Raw genomic sequence first — 22,993 nt, 5'->3', positions numbered from 1 at the left:
AAAATAGGTACTTTTCCAAAATATTCAAGAATCGAGGCTAAAGAAAATTTTATTTCCTCTAGCCAAATTTGATCGCACGAATTTGTTGTGAAAATTTACGAATACTTGACTTTCTCTTACTGAAATCCGGGGACTCGAAATTATTTTTTGAGATATGGTTTCTTCGGCAAAGTTTCTTAGCATGACCCATAGAACAAGAATCTCCCCGCGCCTTTGTACATTTTATCGGCCCCTACTATTTGACCCACCCCAATTTTCAAATAAAAAAAAGCTTTGTATTTATTGGTTTCATATATATATACATTTTTATTTAACGTTATTACTGTTGTAAAATGAAATATGTGCATATCTACAATTGTCACATGTTGAGTCCTAAATAACTCGTTATTGAGTTACTAGATGTTAACATATAAAATAAACATATATAAGTATAAAGGTATATTATATTCGTCCCCTAAAATGCAAAATAACTTAACATCACTTTTCATAAGTTTACAGAAGAAGCCAAAAACTATATAAAATGGAAAATACTTGAGATATTGAAAAAAAATTCAAATCTGCATATCTGAAATATATTTTATAAACAAAAATTGTTTAACTATGCTATGTGTCTTATGTACATTATTTTGAATTGTTGTTCTCTGAAACTAAATAAATTTGTGTGAAAAATAAAATTAAACAAATATAAATATTAAACAAAAGCAGTTATAGGTATTTTTATTTATTTTAATTACTAAATACTTATTTAAACAAAAAAGGTTGGTTCTTCATTAAATTTTCATAAAGTTTGTAAAAAAGAAAAAAATATTTCAATTTATTAAAGAAATACATATACAGGTAGGCCTCCATTTACGCGGTTTGTTGGACCCAAAAAATAGAGTGTAAATCAAATTCGCGTAAAACGAGGTTCTAATTTAGAACGAAATGCTTTTGTGGGGCCGATCATTTTTTATTTCGCGTAAAACAATACATCAGTCACATAACAGAAATTGGGAAAAATCGCGTTAACTAAAAGCACCTTAAATGAAAGCTGACGTAACTGCACAAAAATTCAAAATCGAGTTTAGATTGATTGAACAATTGCCAAGAATACTCCACTATTATTGATTTTATAACGTATCCTCTAAAAAAATAATAAAAATGTAGTTACATCCGTTTGCATTTAAGGCGACGATATATACTTTAAGTAAACTTATTTTATTTGTACTTTTAAAAACTTACTTAAAACAAAAGTGAAGTAAAAAATGTCAATTAAAAAAACAAAATATTCTATTCAATATTCAATTAAAAAAATAAATATGTTTTCAAAAAATGGTTGCTAATTTGAGTTCGCGTTATATCGAATTCGCGAAAATAAAGTACCGCGTAAATGGAGGCTTACCTGTATTAGGATCTACCAAAAATAAGATAAATAAATATGTATTAAGGGAATTCATTTAAAAAAATGGAAAACTACACTCTGATTTTTTTATACTTTTACACAACAAACACAAGAAATAATATTCCACAAAAAAAATTTACTTTTTTGTTGAATTTTTTTACAAATCTACACAACAAACACAATAAAAAAAATTTAAAGTACAATTTGTTGTGGAACATTTTTTTTGGTGTTTTCATTTTTTTTGAAATGAATACCCTTATTAATTACTCAAAAATGTATACATACATTATTTTGTTTAAGAAAATCATGCATTTTGTTTATAATATAACTATGTTGTTTTTGATAATAGAAGTTTAAAATTTTTTACACATACATATGTATGCAATATCTTGAAGTGAATCGTATTCAAACTATTTAACACAATTGCTGATATTTTTATAAAAATATATATATTATATATGGTGCGTTTAATTACGATTCGAAAACGGATATCACATGATATTTGATATTTTTAACCTAAATTATATCGTTTCGATATTCTTATATTATTTGGTAATTGGAAATTATAATTTTTAATTTCTTAATAATAAATAAAAAATGTAAATTTAGTTTACATGTATGTATACGTGTACACTATTCATCATTAGGTAGTATGTCAGCCGTTTGCTCTAAATATAAATGTGATAATCGATTATTGTTGTATGTTATAATAAAGTCTTTATATTCCTCATTCGATTTTTTATGGATTGACTTTACATGTTGAGTACAGCTTAAAAGAAAAGTAAAAACAAATAAATATTAAAAGTATATTTTTAAGGACGAATTTCCTTAAATTAGTAAAAAAAAAAATTTAAAAAGTAGTTGTAATATGTTCTACTATAAAAGTTACATACCAATCGCGGCGGAAAAATTCTTTATCGCAAATGGAACACTTCATTAAAGGTTCATTCAAGTGAGCAGCTGTATGAGACTTGAAACTCGTGCTAAGTATGTTTTTATCACAATACTTACAGCGTACCCAATATTTGGACTGAAATATTTATATAGGAATTAATTAATTGATAGTAATAATTTGAGTTTCCTGACTTACTCTTTTTTTCGCATTAACATTTAGAGAGGTGGCTGAATGCGAATTCATGTGTATGTCTAAATCGACCTGGCGGAAAAATTCTTTCGCACATAAAGTACATTTTTTCATTTGGCCCAAATGTATTCGCCTGTGCACATTGAGGCCCCCCTTCTCATAGAAGGCTTTATCACAAAACTCACACTTGTGCTTCTTTATCCTATTTTCACTGTGAATATGCATATGGGCCTTGATATAATGTTTCTCAAAAAACTTAATGCCACATATGGGACAAGTTGCTTTGCGTTCACGGTTTTTGGAATGCGTTCTTTCGTGCTTTTGTAATGAATATTTGTTGTGTAAAATTTTAGCTGGAGGGATATAAATGCATTATTTAACAAAAGAGATATTCAAATTTAAAATTAGTATTTTTAATTATTTTGTAGTATTTTTTTTATACAGCATTGAAAAATATATATGTACTTACAGCAAATAGAACACATACTCGGCGTATCATATTTATTTTTCTTTTTTACTCCCGATTCCGTTTGCGTATCACAATCTTCGATTTTAACATCCATTGATTCATCTTCCAATTCTTCAGTTTGCGTTATTTTTCGATGTCGACTATTTCTAGAAGTTTTCTTTAATTGTTTATCATTATTGTCGTCGGCCTGGTCAGCAACTTCTTCTACAGGTTTACTTGTATATTTTCTTTTAGATGATTTGCTTGATCCATTTATAGACTTTGTCACACCCCTTTCAGAATTATCTGTTTTTAAGGCTCGATCGATATCAGATTTTTCATTCCTTTCTATATTAACATATTTCTGGTTTCTTAATCCTGTCCTAGTAGCGGTGTTTATTTTTGATATGCCTTTGTTAGGCTTTTCCGATGTATTCTTAAATGACTCTTCATCAGAATTCTCATTTTCAAAATATTCCATTGATTCTGTATCTGTTTTTTCCACTAGTACTGTTTCAAATTCAGTTGATGTATAGTTTAGATCGTTTTCAATAGTTAGATCGTCTTCAATAATTGTAACTTCTTCTATAATGGTATCGTCTTCAATATTTCTATCATCCTCTATATTTGATGTATCGTCTTCACTGTATATGTACATTTCGCATTTGACGCTATTTACATCCATAAGGAAATTATAGGAGTCAAGTGCTTTTAAAATTAGAGTATGCACATCTTCTAAGCCATTTGAACAATTTTGGCATAGCATAGACGAGAATGGGTCAGATTCTAAATAAAGTGGAAGTTAATAAATTGTTCGAATTTATGAAGCATGTTCTGGAAACATATACAAACCTTCACATTTCAGTTGCGTGTATTTGTAGTAACAATCTCTGTAGGTTATATTACAGTGTTCCACTAATGTATTGCACCAATCCAATACTACATTTTCATCCAAACAAATGCGGCAAACAGTATCTTTAAACTCCGGAGCATTCATTCCGGATTTTTATTTATTTATTTGGAATAAAATAATATTAAAATTTGTTTCTTTTTTTTGCTTCTTAAAAAGTAAACAATTAATTCACAAGGAATTGATAGCATAATAATACCACCACGTCTACACAAGACAAATGTCAAAAATTCTAAAATGGCGTTTAGAGAGCGTGTTTTGTTTATGTTTGTCTGTGTTTGCGACATTTGCGTTCACAACTTTTTAGTCCTCGTCTTCATGCGGAATTTTTATATTTTAACATAAGAAAAAATAAATAACTTTACCAAAATTTCGGAGCTTTATTTTTATCTTCGTCTTCTATATTTTGTTTTTTCTTATAATAATTTTCTCAATTCAAAATCCCAACCATAGAGAATAGACATAGATCGGAAACTCTCCTGTCAAAGACCTAACTCAGTTGTTAAAAACCGAAGTGCTGAGAATGTATTAGTAGAAAAAACTATGTGAAAACAAAAACAACTTTTTTTTCGAGTTTTTTTTCTAGTTTCCGCTATATGTTCTCTATGATACCAACAGCCATATTGAAAACAACTAAGTTATACTAGACAGGATACTTAAAATTATAAAATTTAATTTTCTTATAGGTATAGTAATTCCAAATCTTAAAATTTTGAAAAAATCCCGTGATTTTTTTTAAGGTTTTCTACTTAATTCTGAATGTTGTTTAATATCTTTATATGGATGAATTATTGATATAACAGCACTTTTGTGTAAAAACTCAGTATAAAAAGATTTTGAAAATGTATTTTATTTTAATGGGTTATTAAATGGGGTCATATTGTATCCATTTGAAAGATATTAGAAAGCACTTTCCAGGTGGGTTTACAAATCATAGAGATATGGATATATATCTCTATACCTCCAAAATTAAAATCTTCTTTCACATAACACATATATGTAGGTTTATAACAAATAAGCTCTCAATGTTCTATTGGCAAAAAAAATTTATAAAATCAAATAGATGCTTAAAACCAATGAACAAATTTTATCAGAGAAGTTATTTATAATTTCTAACTTTAGATTTGACTAAAATGTCGTCTGGATATATGTAAATGTTTAATAAATTTGGCTTGGATTACTCTATGATCGGGGACTATATGAATAAACATACATAAATCTTTTAATTTCCAATAAAAAATCTTTATTGATGTTTTGTAAATATACAATAATTCTATTAAAATCTTATCCATAATTATTTATCTTCATAATCTGTTCGTTTTCCTCTTAAATTTATAAAAATTATGTTTATAACAAAAATCATATATAGATTTTTTTACTACAAATATTACACAATATAGAACTTACTCTTTTAACGAAGTATTTTTTAGATCCCTTCACAAAATGTTTATACAATTTTGTTACATTATTATATAAATTTACTTATTGCACTAAACATGTTCAATACTAGTAAAAATAGTAAGAACTTGAAAGTAAACCAGCAGATCCATTAATTTAATTAATTTCGTTTCCACAATTGGATCTTCGTTCCGGAAAGCTCACACTCGAACAAATATTGTCTAAACAACGAAACCAATACCAACCGAAAGTTTTTTTTCACCGGAAAGAAATTTCATCAGCTGAACTGTTGTAACAACAACCCATTAATTTACTTACTAATATATCAAGCACATATTTATTGTATGTTTTTAATTTTATTCATCAGTACATTGTATATCAGCCTTTTGTTCTAAAAACAAATGTGATATTCGATTCTTTTTATATTGTATAATGAAGTCATTGTATTCTTCATTAGTCTTTTGGTGGACTTTTTTTACATGGAGAACACAGCTAAAAGCAAAGAAAAAATTAAATTAGGGTTTTTACTTTTTTAAGAGTTTCAAGTGTAGTTTTTAATAGTTTAATTTTTCTGCTCATGAAAAACATACCAGCAATTAACTGAATGAATACATACCTTCCTCGTCGGAAAAACTCCTTACTACATATTGAACATTTCATTAAAGGTTCATTCAAATGAGCAGCTGTGTGCGACTTAAAACTTGTACTAAGTATGGATTTGTCACAATGTTTGCAGCGTACAAAATATCTTGACTGGAAAATTAATGAATTACAATACCATGATGTTCTTAGAACACATTGTTTACTTACTCTTTTTTTCGTATCCGAATTTATTGTTGTGGCTGAGTGTGAACTCATGTGTCTATCTAAATCGATTTGACGATAATATTGCTTTGAACATAAACTGCAGGGTATCATTTGGCCCAAATGTATTCGCCGATGTATATTGAGACCACCCTTATCATAGAAGGATTTATTACAAAATTCACACTTGTGATTCTTTTCCCGATTTTCTTTGTGTATGCGCTTGTGAGAGTACAGATTTCTTTTGTCATAAAATTTAAGACCACAGACTTTGCATGTTTCTTTACGTTCTCTATTTTCCATGTGGGTTTTTTCGTGCATTTGTACTGCATACTTGTTGTGCAATATTTTTGCTAAAGCGATATAAATGCAAATATTTACTACTGAGAATAATTTTGTTTAATAAATAAAAAATATTTCGCTAGGTTGTAATAATTGCCGTAATATATTTAAGATATATTTCAAAAAACTCCAATTATATTTTACAAATTTCCAATTATATTCGAAAATTTTCTAATTATATTTCAATAATATTTACAAAATTTCTGAAATCCAATTGGAAATTTTTGAAACACAATTGGAAATGGTGTAGTTTTAATCATATCGCAACTTGGAAAAATAACTTTGTTTATAAGGGCAATGTTACATTCTGAAATCCAGATCCAAATATCACAATATATATTGAACATGTAGCAGTGCCCTAACGATTATATAAAAATAACGGTCATTTTAGATAAATAAAGGGTCGATTATGGATGAAATAAAATAAAAAACGAACTTCAGTTGCGTTGTTAGTGGTATTACAGATGGCATATATCATTTTCCGTTCCCAATTGGCAACCACAAATTTTTGGTTAACCTCTGACAACGCAACTGAAATTTGGTTGTCATCCCTAATTGACCCATAAATTATCTTTACCATAAATAAAAATTATTAAATTACTTACAGCAAATAGAACACATTCTTGGCTTTTTTATTTCTTTATACTTCTTTTTCACTTTGGGCTCTAGTTGGTCAGCACAATCTTCAATTTTTCCATCTAATGGCTCTTCTTCTCTCTCGCCACTAATATTTTCATCTTCTAATCCTATTGCTTTACTTACGTTGTCGTCCTGGAAAATTACTTGTTTTTTTAATTTACCTTTTCCAGTGGTTTTTCTTCGAGTTTTTGCACATGATGTGTTTAAAGATTGCGCCAAATTAAATTCATTACTATCGGCTACACAAACACGTTCTTCTGTTTTCTTTTCTATTTTTATCGGTTTTTCCGATTTCTTGTTAAACTTCTCCTGATTAACTGATATTGAAGTGGAAGTTATATATCGTTTGGACCGTCTGCCTCCTTTAGTTTTTACTGGTTTTATATTGAACTCTTCATCAGAGTTCTCATACACAAAATGATCTTCTATTATGGGTTCCACTTCTATTTTTTGCACTAATACTGTTTCAAATTCTGTTGGTGTGTATTTAATATCATCTTCAACATTTATGGAATCATCTATTTGTGAACTGGGAAGATTTGTTTCTTGAAAATATTTATGCGACTCTAATGCTTTCAAAATTAATGTATGCACATTTTGTAAACCATTTACACATAATTGGCATAGCATGGGTGAAAACCAATCAGTATCTAAATGAACCAACCGAGTTATAATATCAGGATGTTTTCAGTAAAAATGTTTTGCAAGGATATACAAACCATGACATTCCAATTGGGTGTATTTGTAGTAACAATCTTTGTAGGTTACATCGAAATATGAATAAACTGTGTCGTTCCAATCTAAAACTACACTCTCATCTAAACAAACACGACAAATATTTTTCTTAAATTCCTGGGAATTCATTTTGGTTTTAAAATGAATTAAAAAGTAAATAATTTTGTTATTTGTTTCCTAAAAAGGTAAACAAAAAATTCACAGGAAATTGATAACATATAATTGACAGTTACAATCAGTGTTGCCGCTTTTCGCAATGGTTATAAGGTAACGATAATTTGGATTATTTCAGCCTCCCTAACGCATTGGATCCAACATTATCATTAACATTTTTATCATGATAAACTTCAAAATGGTTGTCTAGTTAAAAAGTTATCAGGTACAGTCTCCATTTATTAGTATTATAGCTTCGTTATGATAAAATTGTTAGTGCTTTTGCTCAGACTTAAATATTTGTCAAGTATAGACAGGGGGTAAGCTATCAGAGCATGGAATTGGATGAAAAAAGGTATGGTTTGATTGGAATTTGTATGAATTATTCCACAATAACCCGCCTTGGGTTACTAAGCATATTGAACATTTTGTAAAATTTTTTAACTTCTTTGTTTAAAATTTTTTAAATTTATTTGAATTAAAAATTTCTATTGAATTGGAAAGTATGTAATTAATTGAAACAAAAAGGTACGAAATTCTTTTAATTTGCAAATTTTAACTTTATTTTATATATAATTTTTTGAAAAAATGAAATATTTTGAAAAAAAATTTCAAAATTATTGAAATGAAAACTAACATTTAAAAATTCTATGAAATTTCTATTGTGAAAATATTGAAATTTAATGAAAAGACATTTATTTTTTAATGTTTCTGAAACTAAAATTTTCACATTGAAATTGAATGATATTCTAAATTCTACGAAAAATTCATGGCATTAAAATCAATATAAATTTGCCTTGACAACTTTAAAATTTCTGTTATATTTAAAACTTGTAAACATTATTAAAAAATTACACATGTTATTTAACAATATCGCCCCATTTAGACAATTGAATCAAATTCAAAAACGATCAAACTCATCCGAGACCTCCAGTCATTCGACAGTATCTAAAACGTTATTAGCTCCGCCATCTAAAAGCGTCAATAGTAAAGGCATACCATCATTCTCCCATCATAACAACAACCATTCATTTATGTTGTAGAAACATTTATTATTGTGTACTTTTTTTCTTTTTATTTCATTATTAATTTTAGTTAGTCCTAGAATCCAATCAGTGTCGGAATCGGTTTTGAGAACAACAAAAAAGGTACATTTGACTTATGAAATCCAATGTAATTTTTTGTTTAATCGGTAAAGAATTCAATTCTAGATCGAATTAAAAACGGATAACTTTCGATTTCTCGAGACCAATGTACTTTTTCTGTCGATTTCAAAACCGATTCCGATTCTATGACATCCCCGAATGAAAAACTTTTTTTTATAAATTAGTATTATTTACAATCACTATAGAAATATTGAACTAAATATATACAAAAAAAAATAATGAAATAAAATTAAATAAATTGTATATAGTTAGAACAAAGAGCCAAACAAATTCTAAAAGAATTTTTGCTGGAGGGAGAGCTGTTGTATATTTAAATACTCGCATAAACACATGATCTCTAATGACACGCTAATGTTAAAATCATGCATGATTCTCCTAAATCGAACCACTTATGTCATGGAATTTTTTGCTGGGACGCTAATGTTAAATTCATCGGTTCTTCATCAGAATTTAATGCACTTCAGATTTAGTTGTTGTGATGATTTTTATACTTATGATAACAATAATGGATGAAATATGTACATGTTCATATATGTATACGTATTTGAAAACATTATTCAATTGTTATGTTTTGCTTTTTCATTAAACTTGAATGTCGTGGTTTGAATTTTTTATTTATTACAATAAAAGCCTTATCATATTCTTCTCCCGAAACATCGTGAATCTTTTTTATATGAAGACAAAGTCTGAAATTAAAAACAATGTAAATTTAAAGTAAATATTAGTAGTATGTATTTCAATAGAAAAGCAAATAACATACGCTTTACGAGTGTAATAGGTTTTGTTGCAAATACCACATTGCAGTAGAGGTTGATTCAAATGCTTTGCTTTATGAGTTTCCCAGCAACTCTTATTGATTTTACGTTCACATGTTTTACATTCCATAAAATATTTTGCCTACAAATTACATATGTAAATATAAATTTAAATAAAGATTGTATTTATCTATGGCTTATTTAGCATACTCTAACTTTCGACGATTTTTCAGTATTCGCAGTTAAGGGCGAAACTTCATGAGATTGCATGTGACGTTCTAAATCATTTTGACGAAAGAATTCTTTAGAACAAAAATTACATTTAATCATTTGGCCCAAATGAATACGTCGGTGAATATTAAGTCCCCCACGACTAAAAAATGCTTTAATACAAAATTCACATTTGTAGTTGCGTACTCTATTTTCATCGTGCACTGGCATGTGAGATTTTACTGCCATTTTATTAAAAAATTGTAAACCGCAAATAGGGCAACTTTCGGTACGTTCCCGATTTCGGTCGTGCGTTTTTTCATGATTAGTTAAATGAGTGCGGGAGTAAAATATTCTTGCTAGAATAAATAAAAATTTATAAAATTAATGTTTTCTATAAATTTTCCAATAATACATACAACAGTAAGCACATAATAAAGGCTGACGCGTTACATCTACCTTATCTGAACGGAGCTTACTATTATTTGACATCGAACTGTTGTTGTCATCTGATTCATACTTTGAATCGGAGTCCTGAATGTCTGTGAAATCATCATTCAGTATCTCCTCATCTGACTGGGTAACCAAAATTGTAGCCTCCGTTAATGATTTGTCTAGTTCCTGAATTTCAGCATTTGTATTTAACGCCGCTTCCGTATTAGGGTTAAACAAATATTTTGATTCGCGTTCTTTTACGTATTCCAGTGGATCATTTGATTTTTCTGTAATTTCTGTTTTCATTTCCTTTAGCTTTATATCTGATTCTAACGCTTTTCCCACTAACTGATATGTATTTCTTAAACAGTTGCCACAATCCAGGCATAGCATTTGTGTATAGACATCTTCATCTAAAACATAATATGTATATAATTTGACTATATTTATATATAATTTGGGTTTACCATGCTCCTGTAGATGGGTGTACTGGTAGTAGCATTCTTTGTAGGATGGACCAGAAAATTCAAAAATTGCTTCAGTCCAATCGAAAAATACATTCGTTTTTAAACAAATTCGACATGGATTTTCATTTGTATTCTCCGAACTCATTACGATTGAAATGTTTATTCTTTGATTTAAATTAAATAAAAACTGTAATTTGATAAAAAAAAATCTAACAAAATTGTGTCTTTACTAGCACTAAGTGAAATTTACTTAAAAATAAACAAAATATCAAACAATTCAGACGATGATTTTTACGACGTCTATTTTGTTTGTCTGCGAACGTTGTAGGAAACACTGCGTTTAGATGATGATTTTTACGACGTCGTAGAGAAGCATGGGGTTTGTGTTTTTCATGTCTTTTTTCAATTATATTTTCTTCGTTACGTTTTTTTATTTTTCTTATTTTGAAGTTCAATAAAGAAGATTAACCGATTAAACAATTACTAAGTTTATACATAGCCTATTCGCAAATAAAAATTATTTGCAATTAACTAACTCGCTGTTTATAAATCATTTTGGTTACGGAAAATTCTTGTTTTTATGTGATGCCGGATGGTAAAATTCAATCATTTGGTAACACATTTATTGAACAAAATATGATAAATTTTTTATTTTTTTATTTTTTTAAATAAAAAAAAAGAATCAACATTTCTTGTTTATTTTGCAATCCAATGAATTCAAAAACGCAACGAAATATTTATAAAATGTCTTAATAGGTTAAAACATATGGCAATATTTAAAATCTTATTTGCAAATAGTGTCGTTAATCAGGAATTGTTTTCGTGAGTTAGCTATTCGCAAATAAAAAATTAATTCACTGTTTATGCGGCAATTTTTTCTAATTGCAATATTTTTATTTGTGAATAAGCCGTGTGTATAAACGTTGTAAATAATAATCAACGCTGGCTTTAAAAAAATATATGCAACTAAGGCTGAGTTTAAAAAGAGACACGAAAAACACAAATCGAGTCTATTTGTCTACCCCCCATGCTTCTCCATACCGTTCACCAACAAACAAAAAGAGACGTCGAAAAAGCGAAGTTTTAAAAATCATCATGTAAATGCAGTGTAAAATTCAGGGTTTAAAATTAGTTAAACGTTTTTTACATTTGACTACCGACTGCGCAATAAATATGAATCGTTTTCATATTAATGTGCACAAATACTGAAAATATACAAACTATAAACCAATGCCATATATGCACAAGCTTCATGGTAGAAATATTTGTCGCAGTTTTTCCAAAAATATTTTGCCTTACACAATATTTTACGTTGCAGCTAGAAGACAAAATGAAAATTTTTCATTTTTAAAACATTTGCTGCCTAAATATATGTATATTTTTGGTTAGCAAAAACAAATGAAATTGCTTGTGTATAATATACAAAAAATTTACTACAAAAACATCATACATGCAAACAAATTGCAGCGTGAAACCCATAAACTGCAAACGATATGCGCAGTGAAAAATTCAAACAATGAAAATATGGAAGATGCTAAAAGTAGACTGCCAAACCATACGAAGTTGAAAAATGTAAAATACGAAATTGTGCAAAGTTAAAAATGTTTAAAGCGAAAATGTTTATTTTTAAAATATTTCCGCCGCATATATGGTTTTGTTTTGCCGCATATAGTCATTGAGTAGAAAAATGTGAAAAAAAACTATGAAGTTGATTTGGGTGTACAAAATAAAAAATTGTATTGAAATGTGTGTTAATAAAGAATTTTAGTGCAATAAAATAGAAGTTTTATTTTTTGAGGTATGTAATTGTATGTATTGTGAAAGATAGCAATGCAGTGAAAATTAAATTAAATAAGATTCTGGACAAAGGATAGCTAGCGGAGGATATATTATTATTGAATTTTTTGATTGATTGGCTTTTTTAAAACGAATTCAAATGTATTCATGCTGGTGGTAATAGGAGTCCAGAAAAATTAGTAAGAAAAAAAAATAATTTTGTATGTAAAGCGGTTAAAAAAGGATATATAATGCAACAACAAAATGTGACAACAACAGCCAAATACCATAAATATCATTCATTTTATGAATAAAATCTATCATAATAAAGTGTTGTACATTCAAATCTTTCGTAAAATTTGTAACAGGAGAACAAACAAAAAAATAAGCAGCATAGAAAATAATTGCGGAAGAACAATTTTATGTGTAAGATATAATGCAAAAAAGGCACAGGTATAATTACAACAGGAGCAAAAGGAAATTAACTGCAACAACATCAACTTATACACACAAGTAGGTAATTATGATATAAAATTGCTGTTTGTGTGTACATACAACAACAATTTATGCAAAAATCATAAACAAATACATAAATAGGTTCAATCGTGATCGTGAGTGATTTTGTAGCAGGAGAAAAAAGGATAAAGAGGAATGATAGAAAATGTAAGCATCAACAAAAGAAAGGAAAAGAGTTAAAAAGGGATAGAAAATGCAACAACCAGAAGGACACATAGATGAAAGCAAGAATAATTTATCACTACAAATGAATACAAAGAGGTTATAAATAACAGGAGATACGAAATTTAAGAAAGTTCTTGAAAATATAATTCTGCAATGAAGAAAATTTTACTGTATACAAATATCAAGTGAGAGCGAAAATGATCGACTTTGATTGTGTTTTTAAATGCTCATTCATATGTATCCATTCGTAGTATTTCTAACAGGAGAACAAAAAAACAAATAAGCAACAGAGAACAAATTATGCAACGAAGGCACAACAAATTTTTTACATAGGCACGAGTGCAGCAGGAGAAAAAGGAAATACAACAACAACTACTTAACTACTACCTCAAGTAATTTTGAAATGCAACTGTTGTATGTGTGTCCTCTAGCTGCATAAAGCAACAACAACACATTCAAAAAATAGGAACAAATACAAAGCAAAGGAATTGCTAGACATGTGGTGGAGTACCGTTGCAATTAATTGCATTTTGTTGTTTCTTTACTGTTAATGTAGAAAATTAAAAAGTCAACAACAACTTGTGCAATCTGAAATGCAAATGAGTATGATTGGCTGAGCGTTTGTAACAGGAGTAAAATAAAAAAAGTATAGAATGCTAAAAAAAAATATGTATTGTGAAGGATAGGAATGCAGTGAAAGTACATTCAAGAAGGTTATGAGCAAAGGATAGCGGATGATATTATTATTGCATTGTTTGTGTAGAACTGATTTTTGTTGAATACCGTTACAGATCATTTTTTATTACGCATTTTGGTTTATTTTTAGATCGAGGAATTTTTGTCATGTACACTGAGTTGTTGTTTTTTGTAAAGGATTTTTGTGCTTATTTGTTTTTTATTATTTGTACACTTGTCATTGTGTAATTCCTTTATTTGTTCACTTGTCATTGTGAAATTCCTTTGCTTTGTATTTGTTCCTATTTTTTGAATGTATTGTTGCTTTATGCAGCTAGAGGACACACAAACCACAGTTGTATTTCAAAATTACTTGAGGTAGTAGTTAAGTAGTTGTTGTTGTATTTCCTTTTTCTCCTGCTGCACTCGTGCCTATGTAAAAAATTTGTTGAGCCTTCGTTGTATAATGTTCTCTGTTGCTTATTTGTTTTTTTGTTCTCCTGTTAGAAATACTACGAATGGATACATATGAATGAACATTTAAAAACACAAACAAAGTCGATCATTTACGCTCTCACTTGATATTTGTATACAGTAAAATTTTCTTCATTGCAGAATTATATTTTCAGGAACTTTCTTAAATTTCTTATCTCCTGTTATTTATAACCTCTTTGTATTCATTTGTAGTGATAAATTATTCTTGCTTTCATTCATGTGTCCTTCCATAATCTGGTTGTTGCATTTTCTATCCCTTTTTAACTCTTTTCATTTCTTTTGTTGATGCTTACATTTTCTATCATTCCTCTTTATCCTTTTTTCTCCTGCTACAAAATCACTCACGATCACGATTGAACCTATTTATGTATTTGTTTATGATTTTTGCATAAATTGTTGTTGTATGTACATACAAACAGCAATTTTATATCATAATTACCTACTTGTGTGTATAAGTTGATGTTGTTGCAGTTAATTTCGATTTGCTCCTGTTGTACTTATACCTGTGCCTTTTTTGCATTATATCTTACACATAAAATTGTTCTTCCACAATTATTTTCTATGCTGCTTATTTTTTTGTTTGTTCTCCTGTTACAAATTTTACGAAAGGAAACATTTGAATGTACAAGATTTTATTCATAAAATGACTGATCCTGTTATTTATGGTATTTTGTTTTTCTTACATTTTGTTGTTGCATTATATATCCTTTTTTAACCGCTTTACATACAAAATTATTTTTTTTCTTACTAATTTTTCTGGACTCCTATTACCACCAGCATAAATACATTTGAATTCGTATTAAAAAAGCCAATCAATCAAAAAATTCAATAATAATATCCTCCGCTAGCTATCCTTTGTCCAGAATCTTATTTAATTTAATTTTCACTGCATTGCTATCTTTCACAATACATACAATTACATACCTCAAAAAATAAAACTTCTATTTTATTGCACTAAAATTCTTTATTAACACACATTTCAATACAATTTTTTATTTTGTACACCCAAATCAACTTCATAGTTTTTTTCACATTTTTCTACTCAATGACTATATGCGGCAAAACAAAACCATATATGCGGCGGAAATATTTTAAAAATAAACATTTTCGCTTTAAACATTTTTAACTTTGCACAATTTCGTATTTTACATTTTTCAACTTCGTATGGTTTGGCAGTCTACTTTTAGCATCTTCCATATTTTCATTGTTTGAATTTTTCACTGCGCATATCGTTTGCAGTTTATGGGTTTCACGCTGCAATTTGTTTGCATGTATGATGTTTTTGTAGTAAATTTTTTGTATATTATACACAAGCAATTTCATTTGTTTTTGCTAACCAAAAATATACATATATTTAGGCAGCAAATGTTTTAAAAATGAAAAATTTTCATTTTGTCTTCTAGCTGCAACGTAAAATATTGTGTAAGGCAAAATATTTTTGGAAAAACTGCGACAAATATTTCTACCATGAAGCTTGTGCATATATGGAATTCGTAAATAGTATTTATATTTTTAGTATGTATACAATTAAATATTATCTTGTTAAATATTTGTTGCAGTTTTCATGTAAAATTATGATTTTTTTTGCAATTTTTTGACTAATATAGTAGTAATTTTAAACTCTGGTAAAATTCATCGTAAAAATGCAAAAGGTTTTTGGAAGCAACTTCAAAAGGGACTTAAGATGCTCAAAAATAAATTCTCTCACCAACGCATTCAATTCTTTATTTTAATCAGTGCACCTACAAACACACAAATACAAAAACTGAAAAAATAAGGAAAAAGTCATGCACCAGTGCTCATGCGTATTCCTAGTTGTCTCGTTGAGTGGACAACGACTACTAAAATGTAAGAGCATAAGAATACGTGTGATTTGATTTTCCACAATTGTGGTATGGTCTGCTCATGTCTGCTCTAGTTTGAAAATTCCTGCACACCAATGCATCAAACGTATTTTCAAGTGGCGTGTCCAATTGTCTATCTCATAGAAAACTTATGGGAAATGTTAGATCGCAAAATACGAAATCGAAATTACATATAACCTGAAGTAAGACTGATTTTTAGTTCGTTCAATGCATCGTTGCTGATGAGCAGTAATAAAAACATGGGATATCCATCAAAATACTGAGTCACTAAAGGGTTAGAACATTTTTGCTCTTCTTTTCTTCATTTCGTGGCTGCCTGGAAACCTAACCATAGTTTTTGCCATACTACAATAATACATAATTTCTCCTTTTTTCATTTGCGAACCCACAAAGTATATATATTCTGGATCGATATAGGTAGATATCGGAGTATATATAGACATGTCTGTCTGTATATTGAAATCAACTTTCCGTAGTCCCCAAATAACTTACGTATGTACATGATTCATACATCAATATATTTGCTATAGACCCGGTTCGGTTACTATGTATTTAAAATTGAGAAAATCGGACCACAAATGGCTGATATATAAGGAAAAACCAGGACAACCTCGATTTTTGGCTTATTTTTATCTATATCTGGATTAAAGACAATATGGTTATATAATGAACACAATTTTTTTCCATAAATTTTTTTACAAATTAAAAAATATTAAAAAAAAGAAATAAAAAAAATATTTAAAAAAATGTTTATCTAAAAATATTTAAAATTTTTATTTTAAAGTATAATGTGGTGATAAGATTTATTTTAAAATATAAGATTTTTTTTAAAGTAGAAATTTATAACCGGCTAGGTTGTTGAAAATAAAAAAAAAATAAAAGATTCGGCACAGCCGAATATAGCTCTCTTACTTGTTTTTGTTAATATCAGTAAATTTTTTTTTTGGATTTGACCTATTAGATAAATATTTGGATTGTCAAAACAAATTAAGCCAAACTCTATTAATTAGGAGAGCTATGAACATACAAAATTTTTATATTTTTTATTTTAATTTGAGCATATTTTAATTTGAGCAATTTTCACATTGAAATTGAATGATATTCTAAATTCTACGAAAAATTCATGGCATTAAAATCAATATAAATTTGCCTTGACAACTTTAAAATTTCTGTTATATTTAAAACTTGTAAACATTATTAAAAAATTACACATGTTATTTAACAATATCGCCCCATTTAGACAATTGAATCAAATTCAAAAACGATCAAACTCATCCGAGACCTCCAGTCATTCGACAGTATCTAAAACGTTATTAGCTCCGCCATCTAAAAGCGTCAATAGTAAAGGCATACCATCATTCTCCCATCATAACAACAACCATTCATTTATGTTGTAGAAACATTTATTATTGTGTACTTTTTTTCTTTTTATTTCATTATTAATTTTAGTTAGTCCTAGAATCCAATCAGTGTCGGAATCGGTTTTGAGAACAACAAAAAAGGTACATTTGACTTATGAAATCCAATGTAATTTTTTGTTTAATCGGTAAAGAATTCAATTCTAGATCGAATTAAAAACGGATAACTTTCGATTTCTCGAGACCAATGTACTTTTTCTGTCGATTTCAAAACCGATTCCGATTCTATGACATCCCCGAATGAAAAACTTTTTTTTATAAATTAGTATTATTTACAATCACTATAGAAATATTGAACTAAATATATACAAAAAAAAATAATGAAATAAAATTAAATAAATTGTATATAGTTAGAACAAAGAGCCAAACAAATTCTAAAAGAATTTTTGCTGGAGGGAGAGCTGTTGTATATTTAAATACTCGCATAAACACATGATCTCTAATGACACGCTAATGTTAAAATCATGCATGATTCTCCTAAATCGAACCACTTATGTCATGGAATTTTTTGCTGGGACGCTAATGTTAAATTCATCGGTTCTTCATCAGAATTTAATGCACTTCAGATTTAGTTGTTGTGATGATTTTTATACTTATGATAACAATAATGGATGAAATATGTACATGTTCATATATGTATACGTATTTGAAAACATTATTCAATTGTTATGTTTTGCTTTTTCATTAAACTTGAATGTCGTGGTTTGAATTTTTTATTTATTACAATAAAAGCCTTATCATATTCTTCTCCCGAAACATCGTGAATCTTTTTTATATGAAGACAAAGTCTGAAATTAAAAACAATGTAAATTTAAAGTAAATATTAGTAGTATGTATTTCAATAGAAAAGCAAATAACATACGCTTTACGAGTGTAATAGGTTTTGTTGCAAATACCACATTGCAGTAGAGGTTGATTCAAATGCTTTGCTTTATGAGTTTCCCAGCAACTCTTATTGATTTTACGTTCACATGTTTTACATTCCATAAAATATTTTGCCTACAAATTACATATGTAAATATAAATTTAAATAAAGATTGTATTTATCTATGGCTTATTTAGCATACTCTAACTTTCGACGATTTTTCAGTATTCGCAGTTAAGGGCGAAACTTCATGAGATTGCATGTGACGTTCTAAATCATTTTGACGAAAGAATTCTTTAGAACAAAAATTACATTTAATCATTTGGCCCAAATGAATACGTCGGTGAATATTAAGTCCCCCACGACTAAAAAATGCTTTAATACAAAATTCACATTTGTAGTTGCGTACTCTATTTTCATCGTGCACTGGCATGTGAGATTTTACTGCCATTTTATTAAAAAATTGTAAACCGCAAATAGGGCAACTTTCGGTACGTTCCCGATTTCGGTCGTGCGTTTTTTCATGATTAGTTAAATGAGTGCGGGAGTAAAATATTCTTGCTAGAATAAATAAAAATTTATAAAATTAATGTTTTCTATAAATTTTCCAATAATACATACAACAGTAAGCACATAATAAAGGCTGACGCGTTACATCTACCTTATCTGAACGGAGCTTACTATTATTTGACATCGAACTGTTGTTGTCATCTGATTCATACTTTGAATCGGAGTCCTGAATGTCTGTGAAATCATCATTCAGTATCTCCTCATCTGACTGGGTAACCAAAATTGTAGCCTCCGTTAATGATTTGTCTAGTTCCTGAATTTCAGCATTTGTATTTAACGCCGCTTCCGTATTAGGGTTAAACAAATATTTTGATTCGCGTTCTTTTACGTATTCCAGTGGATCATTTGATTTTTCTGTAATTTCTGTTTTCATTTCCTTTAGCTTTATATCTGATTCTAACGCTTTTCCCACTAACTGATATGTATTTCTTAAACAGTTGCCACAATCCAGGCATAGCATTTGTGTATAGACATCTTCATCTAAAACATAATATGTATATAATTTGACTATATTTATATATAATTTGGGTTTACCATGCTCCTGTAGATGGGTGTACTGGTAGTAGCATTCTTTGTAGGATGGACCAGAAAATTCAAAAATTGCTTCAGTCCAATCGAAAAATACATTCGTTTTTAAACAAATTCGACATGGATTTTCATTTGTATTCTCCGAACTCATTACGATTGAAATGTTTATTCTTTGATTTAAATTAAATAAAAACTGTAATTTGATAAAAAAAAATCTAACAAAATTGTGTCTTTACTAGCACTAAGTGAAATTTACTTAAAAATAAACAAAATATCAAACAATTCAGACGATGATTTTTACGACGTCTATTTTGTTTGTCTGCGAACGTTGTAGGAAACACTGCGTTTAGATGATGATTTTTACGACGTCGTAGAGAAGCATGGGGTTTGTGTTTTTCATGTCTTTTTTCAATTATATTTTCTTCGTTACGTTTTTTTATTTTTCTTATTTTGAAGTTCAATAAAGAAGATTAACCGATTAAACAATTACTAAGTTTATACATAGCCTATTCGCAAATAAAAATTATTTGCAATTAACTAACTCGCTGTTTATAAATCATTTTGGTTACGGAAAATTCTTGTTTTTATGTGATGCCGGATGGTAAAATTCAATCATTTGGTAACACATTTATTGAACAAAATATGATAAATTTTTTATTTTTTTATTTTTTTAAATAAAAAAAAAGAATCAACATTTCTTGTTTATTTTGCAATCCAATGAATTCAAAAACGCAACGAAATATTTATAAAATGTCTTAATAGGTTAAAACATATGGCAATATTTAAAATCTTATTTGCAAATAGTGTCGTTAATCAGGAATTGTTTTCGTGAGTTAGCTATTCGCAAATAAAAAATTAATTCACTGTTTATGCGGCAATTTTTTCTAATTGCAATATTTTTATTTGTGAATAAGCCGTGTGTATAAACGTTGTAAATAATAATCAACGCTGGCTTTAAAAAAATATATGCAACTAAGGCTGAGTTTAAAAAGAGACACGAAAAACACAAATCGAGTCTATTTGTCTACCCCCCATGCTTCTCCATACCGTTCACCAACAAACAAAAAGAGACGTCGAAAAAGCGAAGTTTTAAAAATCATCATGTAAATGCAGTGTAAAATTCAGGGTTTAAAATTAGTTAAACGTTTTTTACATTTGACTACCGACTGCGCAATAAATATGAATCGTTTTCATATTAATGTGCACAAATACTGAAAATATACAAACTATAAACCAATGCCATATATGCACAAGCTTCATGGTAGAAATATTTGTCGCAGTTTTTCCAAAAATATTTTGCCTTACACAATATTTTACGTTGCAGCTAGAAGACAAAATGAAAATTTTTCATTTTTAAAACATTTGCTGCCTAAATATATGTATATTTTTGGTTAGCAAAAACAAATGAAATTGCTTGTGTATAATATACAAAAAATTTACTACAAAAACATCATACATGCAAACAAATTGCAGCGTGAAACCCATAAACTGCAAACGATATGCGCAGTGAAAAATTCAAACAATGAAAATATGGAAGATGCTAAAAGTAGACTGCCAAACCATACGAAGTTGAAAAATGTAAAATACGAAATTGTGCAAAGTTAAAAATGTTTAAAGCGAAAATGTTTATTTTTAAAATATTTCCGCCGCATATATGGTTTTGTTTTGCCGCATATAGTCATTGAGTAGAAAAATGTGAAAAAAAACTATGAAGTTGATTTGGGTGTACAAAATAAAAAATTGTATTGAAATGTGTGTTAATAAAGAATTTTAGTGCAATAAAATAGAAGTTTTATTTTTTGAGGTATGTAATTGTATGTATTGTGAAAGATAGCAATGCAGTGAAAATTAAATTAAATAAGATTCTGGACAAAGGATAGCTAGCGGAGGATATATTATTATTGAATTTTTTGATTGATTGGCTTTTTTAAAACGAATTCAAATGTATTCATGCTGGTGGTAATAGGAGTCCAGAAAAATTAGTAAGAAAAAAAAATAATTTTGTATGTAAAGCGGTTAAAAAAGGATATATAATGCAACAACAAAATGTGACAACAACAGCCAAATACCATAAATATCATTCATTTTATGAATAAAATCTATCATAATAAAGTGTTGTACATTCAAATCTTTCGTAAAATTTGTAACAGGAGAACAAACAAAAAAATAAGCAGCATAGAAAATAATTGCGGAAGAACAATTTTATGTGTAAGATATAATGCAAAAAAGGCACAGGTATAATTACAACAGGAGCAAAAGGAAATTAACTGCAACAACATCAACTTATACACACAAGTAGGTAATTATGATATAAAATTGCTGTTTGTGTGTACATACAACAACAATTTATGCAAAAATCATAAACAAATACATAAATAGGTTCAATCGTGATCGTGAGTGATTTTGTAGCAGGAGAAAAAAGGATAAAGAGGAATGATAGAAAATGTAAGCATCAACAAAAGAAAGGAAAAGAGTTAAAAAGGGATAGAAAATGCAACAACCAGAAGGACACATAGATGAAAGCAAGAATAATTTATCACTACAAATGAATACAAAGAGGTTATAAATAACAGGAGATACGAAATTTAAGAAAGTTCTTGAAAATATAATTCTGCAATGAAGAAAATTTTACTGTATACAAATATCAAGTGAGAGCGAAAATGATCGACTTTGATTGTGTTTTTAAATGCTCATTCATATGTATCCATTCGTAGTATTTCTAACAGGAGAACAAAAAAACAAATAAGCAACAGAGAACAAATTATGCAACGAAGGCACAACAAATTTTTTACATAGGCACGAGTGCAGCAGGAGAAAAAGGAAATACAACAACAACTACTTAACTACTACCTCAAGTAATTTTGAAATGCAACTGTTGTATGTGTGTCCTCTAGCTGCATAAAGCAACAACAACACATTCAAAAAATAGGAACAAATACAAAGCAAAGGAATTGCTAGACATGTGGTGGAGTACCGTTGCAATTAATTGCATTTTGTTGTTTCTTTACTGTTAATGTAGAAAATTAAAAAGTCAACAACAACTTGTGCAATCTGAAATGCAAATGAGTATGATTGGCTGAGCGTTTGTAACAGGAGTAAAATAAAAAAAGTATAGAATGCTAAAAAAAAATATGTATTGTGAAGGATAGGAATGCAGTGAAAGTACATTCAAGAAGGTTATGAGCAAAGGATA

General features: G+C 28.5%; 4 protein-coding genes across 4 annotated transcripts; all 4 read right to left on the bottom strand.

The window, feature by feature from the left end:
• Positions 1 to 1,808: 1,808 nt before the first annotated feature.
• On the bottom strand, positions 1,809 to 3,972 carry LOC135957662 (zinc finger protein 37-like). The gene is made up of 5 exons (XM_065508445.1): positions 3,766 to 3,972; positions 2,935 to 3,699; positions 2,472 to 2,818; positions 2,275 to 2,411; positions 1,809 to 2,150 (listed from the first exon to the last, which is right to left on the bottom strand). Exons 1-5 carry the CDS (start codon positions 3,908 to 3,910, stop codon positions 2,015 to 2,017), a joined length of 1,530 nt encoding a protein of 509 aa, XP_065364517.1. The 5' UTR covers positions 3,911 to 3,972; the 3' UTR covers positions 1,809 to 2,014.
• Positions 3,973 to 5,043: 1,071 nt separating this feature from the next.
• LOC135957345 (zinc finger protein 39-like) lies at positions 5,044 to 7,930 on the bottom strand. The gene is made up of 5 exons (XM_065508073.1): positions 7,726 to 7,930; positions 6,973 to 7,656; positions 6,032 to 6,378; positions 5,838 to 5,974; positions 5,044 to 5,713 (listed from the first exon to the last, which is right to left on the bottom strand). Exons 1-5 carry the CDS (start codon positions 7,868 to 7,870, stop codon positions 5,578 to 5,580), a joined length of 1,449 nt encoding a protein of 482 aa, XP_065364145.1. The 5' UTR covers positions 7,871 to 7,930; the 3' UTR covers positions 5,044 to 5,577.
• Positions 7,931 to 9,282: 1,352 nt separating this feature from the next.
• Positions 9,283 to 11,223, bottom strand: LOC135957776 (zinc finger protein 39-like). Its single transcript, XM_065508575.1, has 5 exons — positions 10,928 to 11,223; positions 10,445 to 10,873; positions 10,026 to 10,384; positions 9,821 to 9,957; positions 9,283 to 9,746 (listed from the first exon to the last, which is right to left on the bottom strand). Exons 1-5 carry the CDS (start codon positions 11,070 to 11,072, stop codon positions 9,614 to 9,616), a joined length of 1,203 nt encoding a protein of 400 aa, XP_065364647.1. The 5' UTR covers positions 11,073 to 11,223; the 3' UTR covers positions 9,283 to 9,613.
• A 6,938-nt stretch (positions 11,224 to 18,161) lies between these two features.
• On the bottom strand, positions 18,162 to 20,101 carry LOC135957744 (zinc finger protein 39-like). The gene is made up of 5 exons (XM_065508538.1): positions 19,807 to 20,101; positions 19,324 to 19,752; positions 18,905 to 19,263; positions 18,700 to 18,836; positions 18,162 to 18,625 (listed from the first exon to the last, which is right to left on the bottom strand). The coding sequence occupies exons 1-5, from the start codon at positions 19,949 to 19,951 to the stop codon at positions 18,493 to 18,495; spliced, it is 1,203 nt and encodes a 400-aa protein (XP_065364610.1). The 5' UTR covers positions 19,952 to 20,101; the 3' UTR covers positions 18,162 to 18,492.
• Between the last annotated feature and the right edge of the window lie 2,892 nt (positions 20,102 to 22,993).

This window comes from Calliphora vicina, chromosome 4 (genome assembly GCF_958450345.1).
Source record: "Calliphora vicina chromosome 4, idCalVici1.1, whole genome shotgun sequence".
Lineage (NCBI taxonomy): Eukaryota > Metazoa > Arthropoda > Insecta > Diptera > Calliphoridae > Calliphora > Calliphora vicina.
The sequence above is the reverse complement of the archived record's forward strand: the minus strand, read 5'-3'. Positions and strand labels throughout refer to the sequence as shown.

Excerpts from the sequence above, each read along its gene's own strand:
- LOC135957776 (XM_065508575.1), bottom strand. The coding sequence starts at position 11,072 with ATGAGTTCGGAGAATACAAATGAAAATCCATGTCGAATTTGTTTAAAA. Across the intron at positions 10,385-10,444 it reads TTTATTATGTGCTTACTGTT|CAAGAATATTTTACTCCCGC; the intron begins GTATGTATTATT and ends TATTTATTCTAG. Across the intron at positions 9,958-10,025 it reads AAAAATCGTCGAAAGTTAGA|GCAAAATATTTTATGGAATG; the intron begins GTATGCTAAATA and ends TGTAATTTGTAG.
- LOC135957662 (XM_065508445.1), bottom strand. The coding sequence starts at position 3,910 with ATGAATGCTCCGGAGTTTAAAGATACTGTTTGCCGCATTTGTTTGGAT. Across the intron at positions 2,819-2,934 it reads GAGTATGTGTTCTATTTGCT|CTAAAATTTTACACAACAAA; the intron begins GTAAGTACATAT and ends ATATCCCTCCAG. Across the intron at positions 2,412-2,471 it reads ATGTTAATGCGAAAAAAAGA|TCCAAATATTGGGTACGCTG; the intron begins GTAAGTCAGGAA and ends TAAATATTTCAG.
- LOC135957744 (XM_065508538.1), bottom strand. The coding sequence starts at position 19,951 with ATGAGTTCGGAGAATACAAATGAAAATCCATGTCGAATTTGTTTAAAA. Across the intron at positions 19,264-19,323 it reads TTTATTATGTGCTTACTGTT|CAAGAATATTTTACTCCCGC; the intron begins GTATGTATTATT and ends TATTTATTCTAG. Across the intron at positions 18,626-18,699 it reads ACCTATTACACTCGTAAAGC|ACTTTGTCTTCATATAAAAA; the intron begins GTATGTTATTTG and ends TTTTAATTTCAG.
- LOC135957345 (XM_065508073.1), bottom strand. The coding sequence starts at position 7,870 with ATGAATTCCCAGGAATTTAAGAAAAATATTTGTCGTGTTTGTTTAGAT. Across the intron at positions 6,379-6,972 it reads AAGAATGTGTTCTATTTGCT|CAAAAATATTGCACAACAAG; the intron begins GTAAGTAATTTA and ends ATATCGCTTTAG. Across the intron at positions 5,714-5,837 it reads GAGTTTTTCCGACGAGGAAG|CTGTGTTCTCCATGTAAAAA; the intron begins GTATGTATTCAT and ends CTTTGCTTTTAG.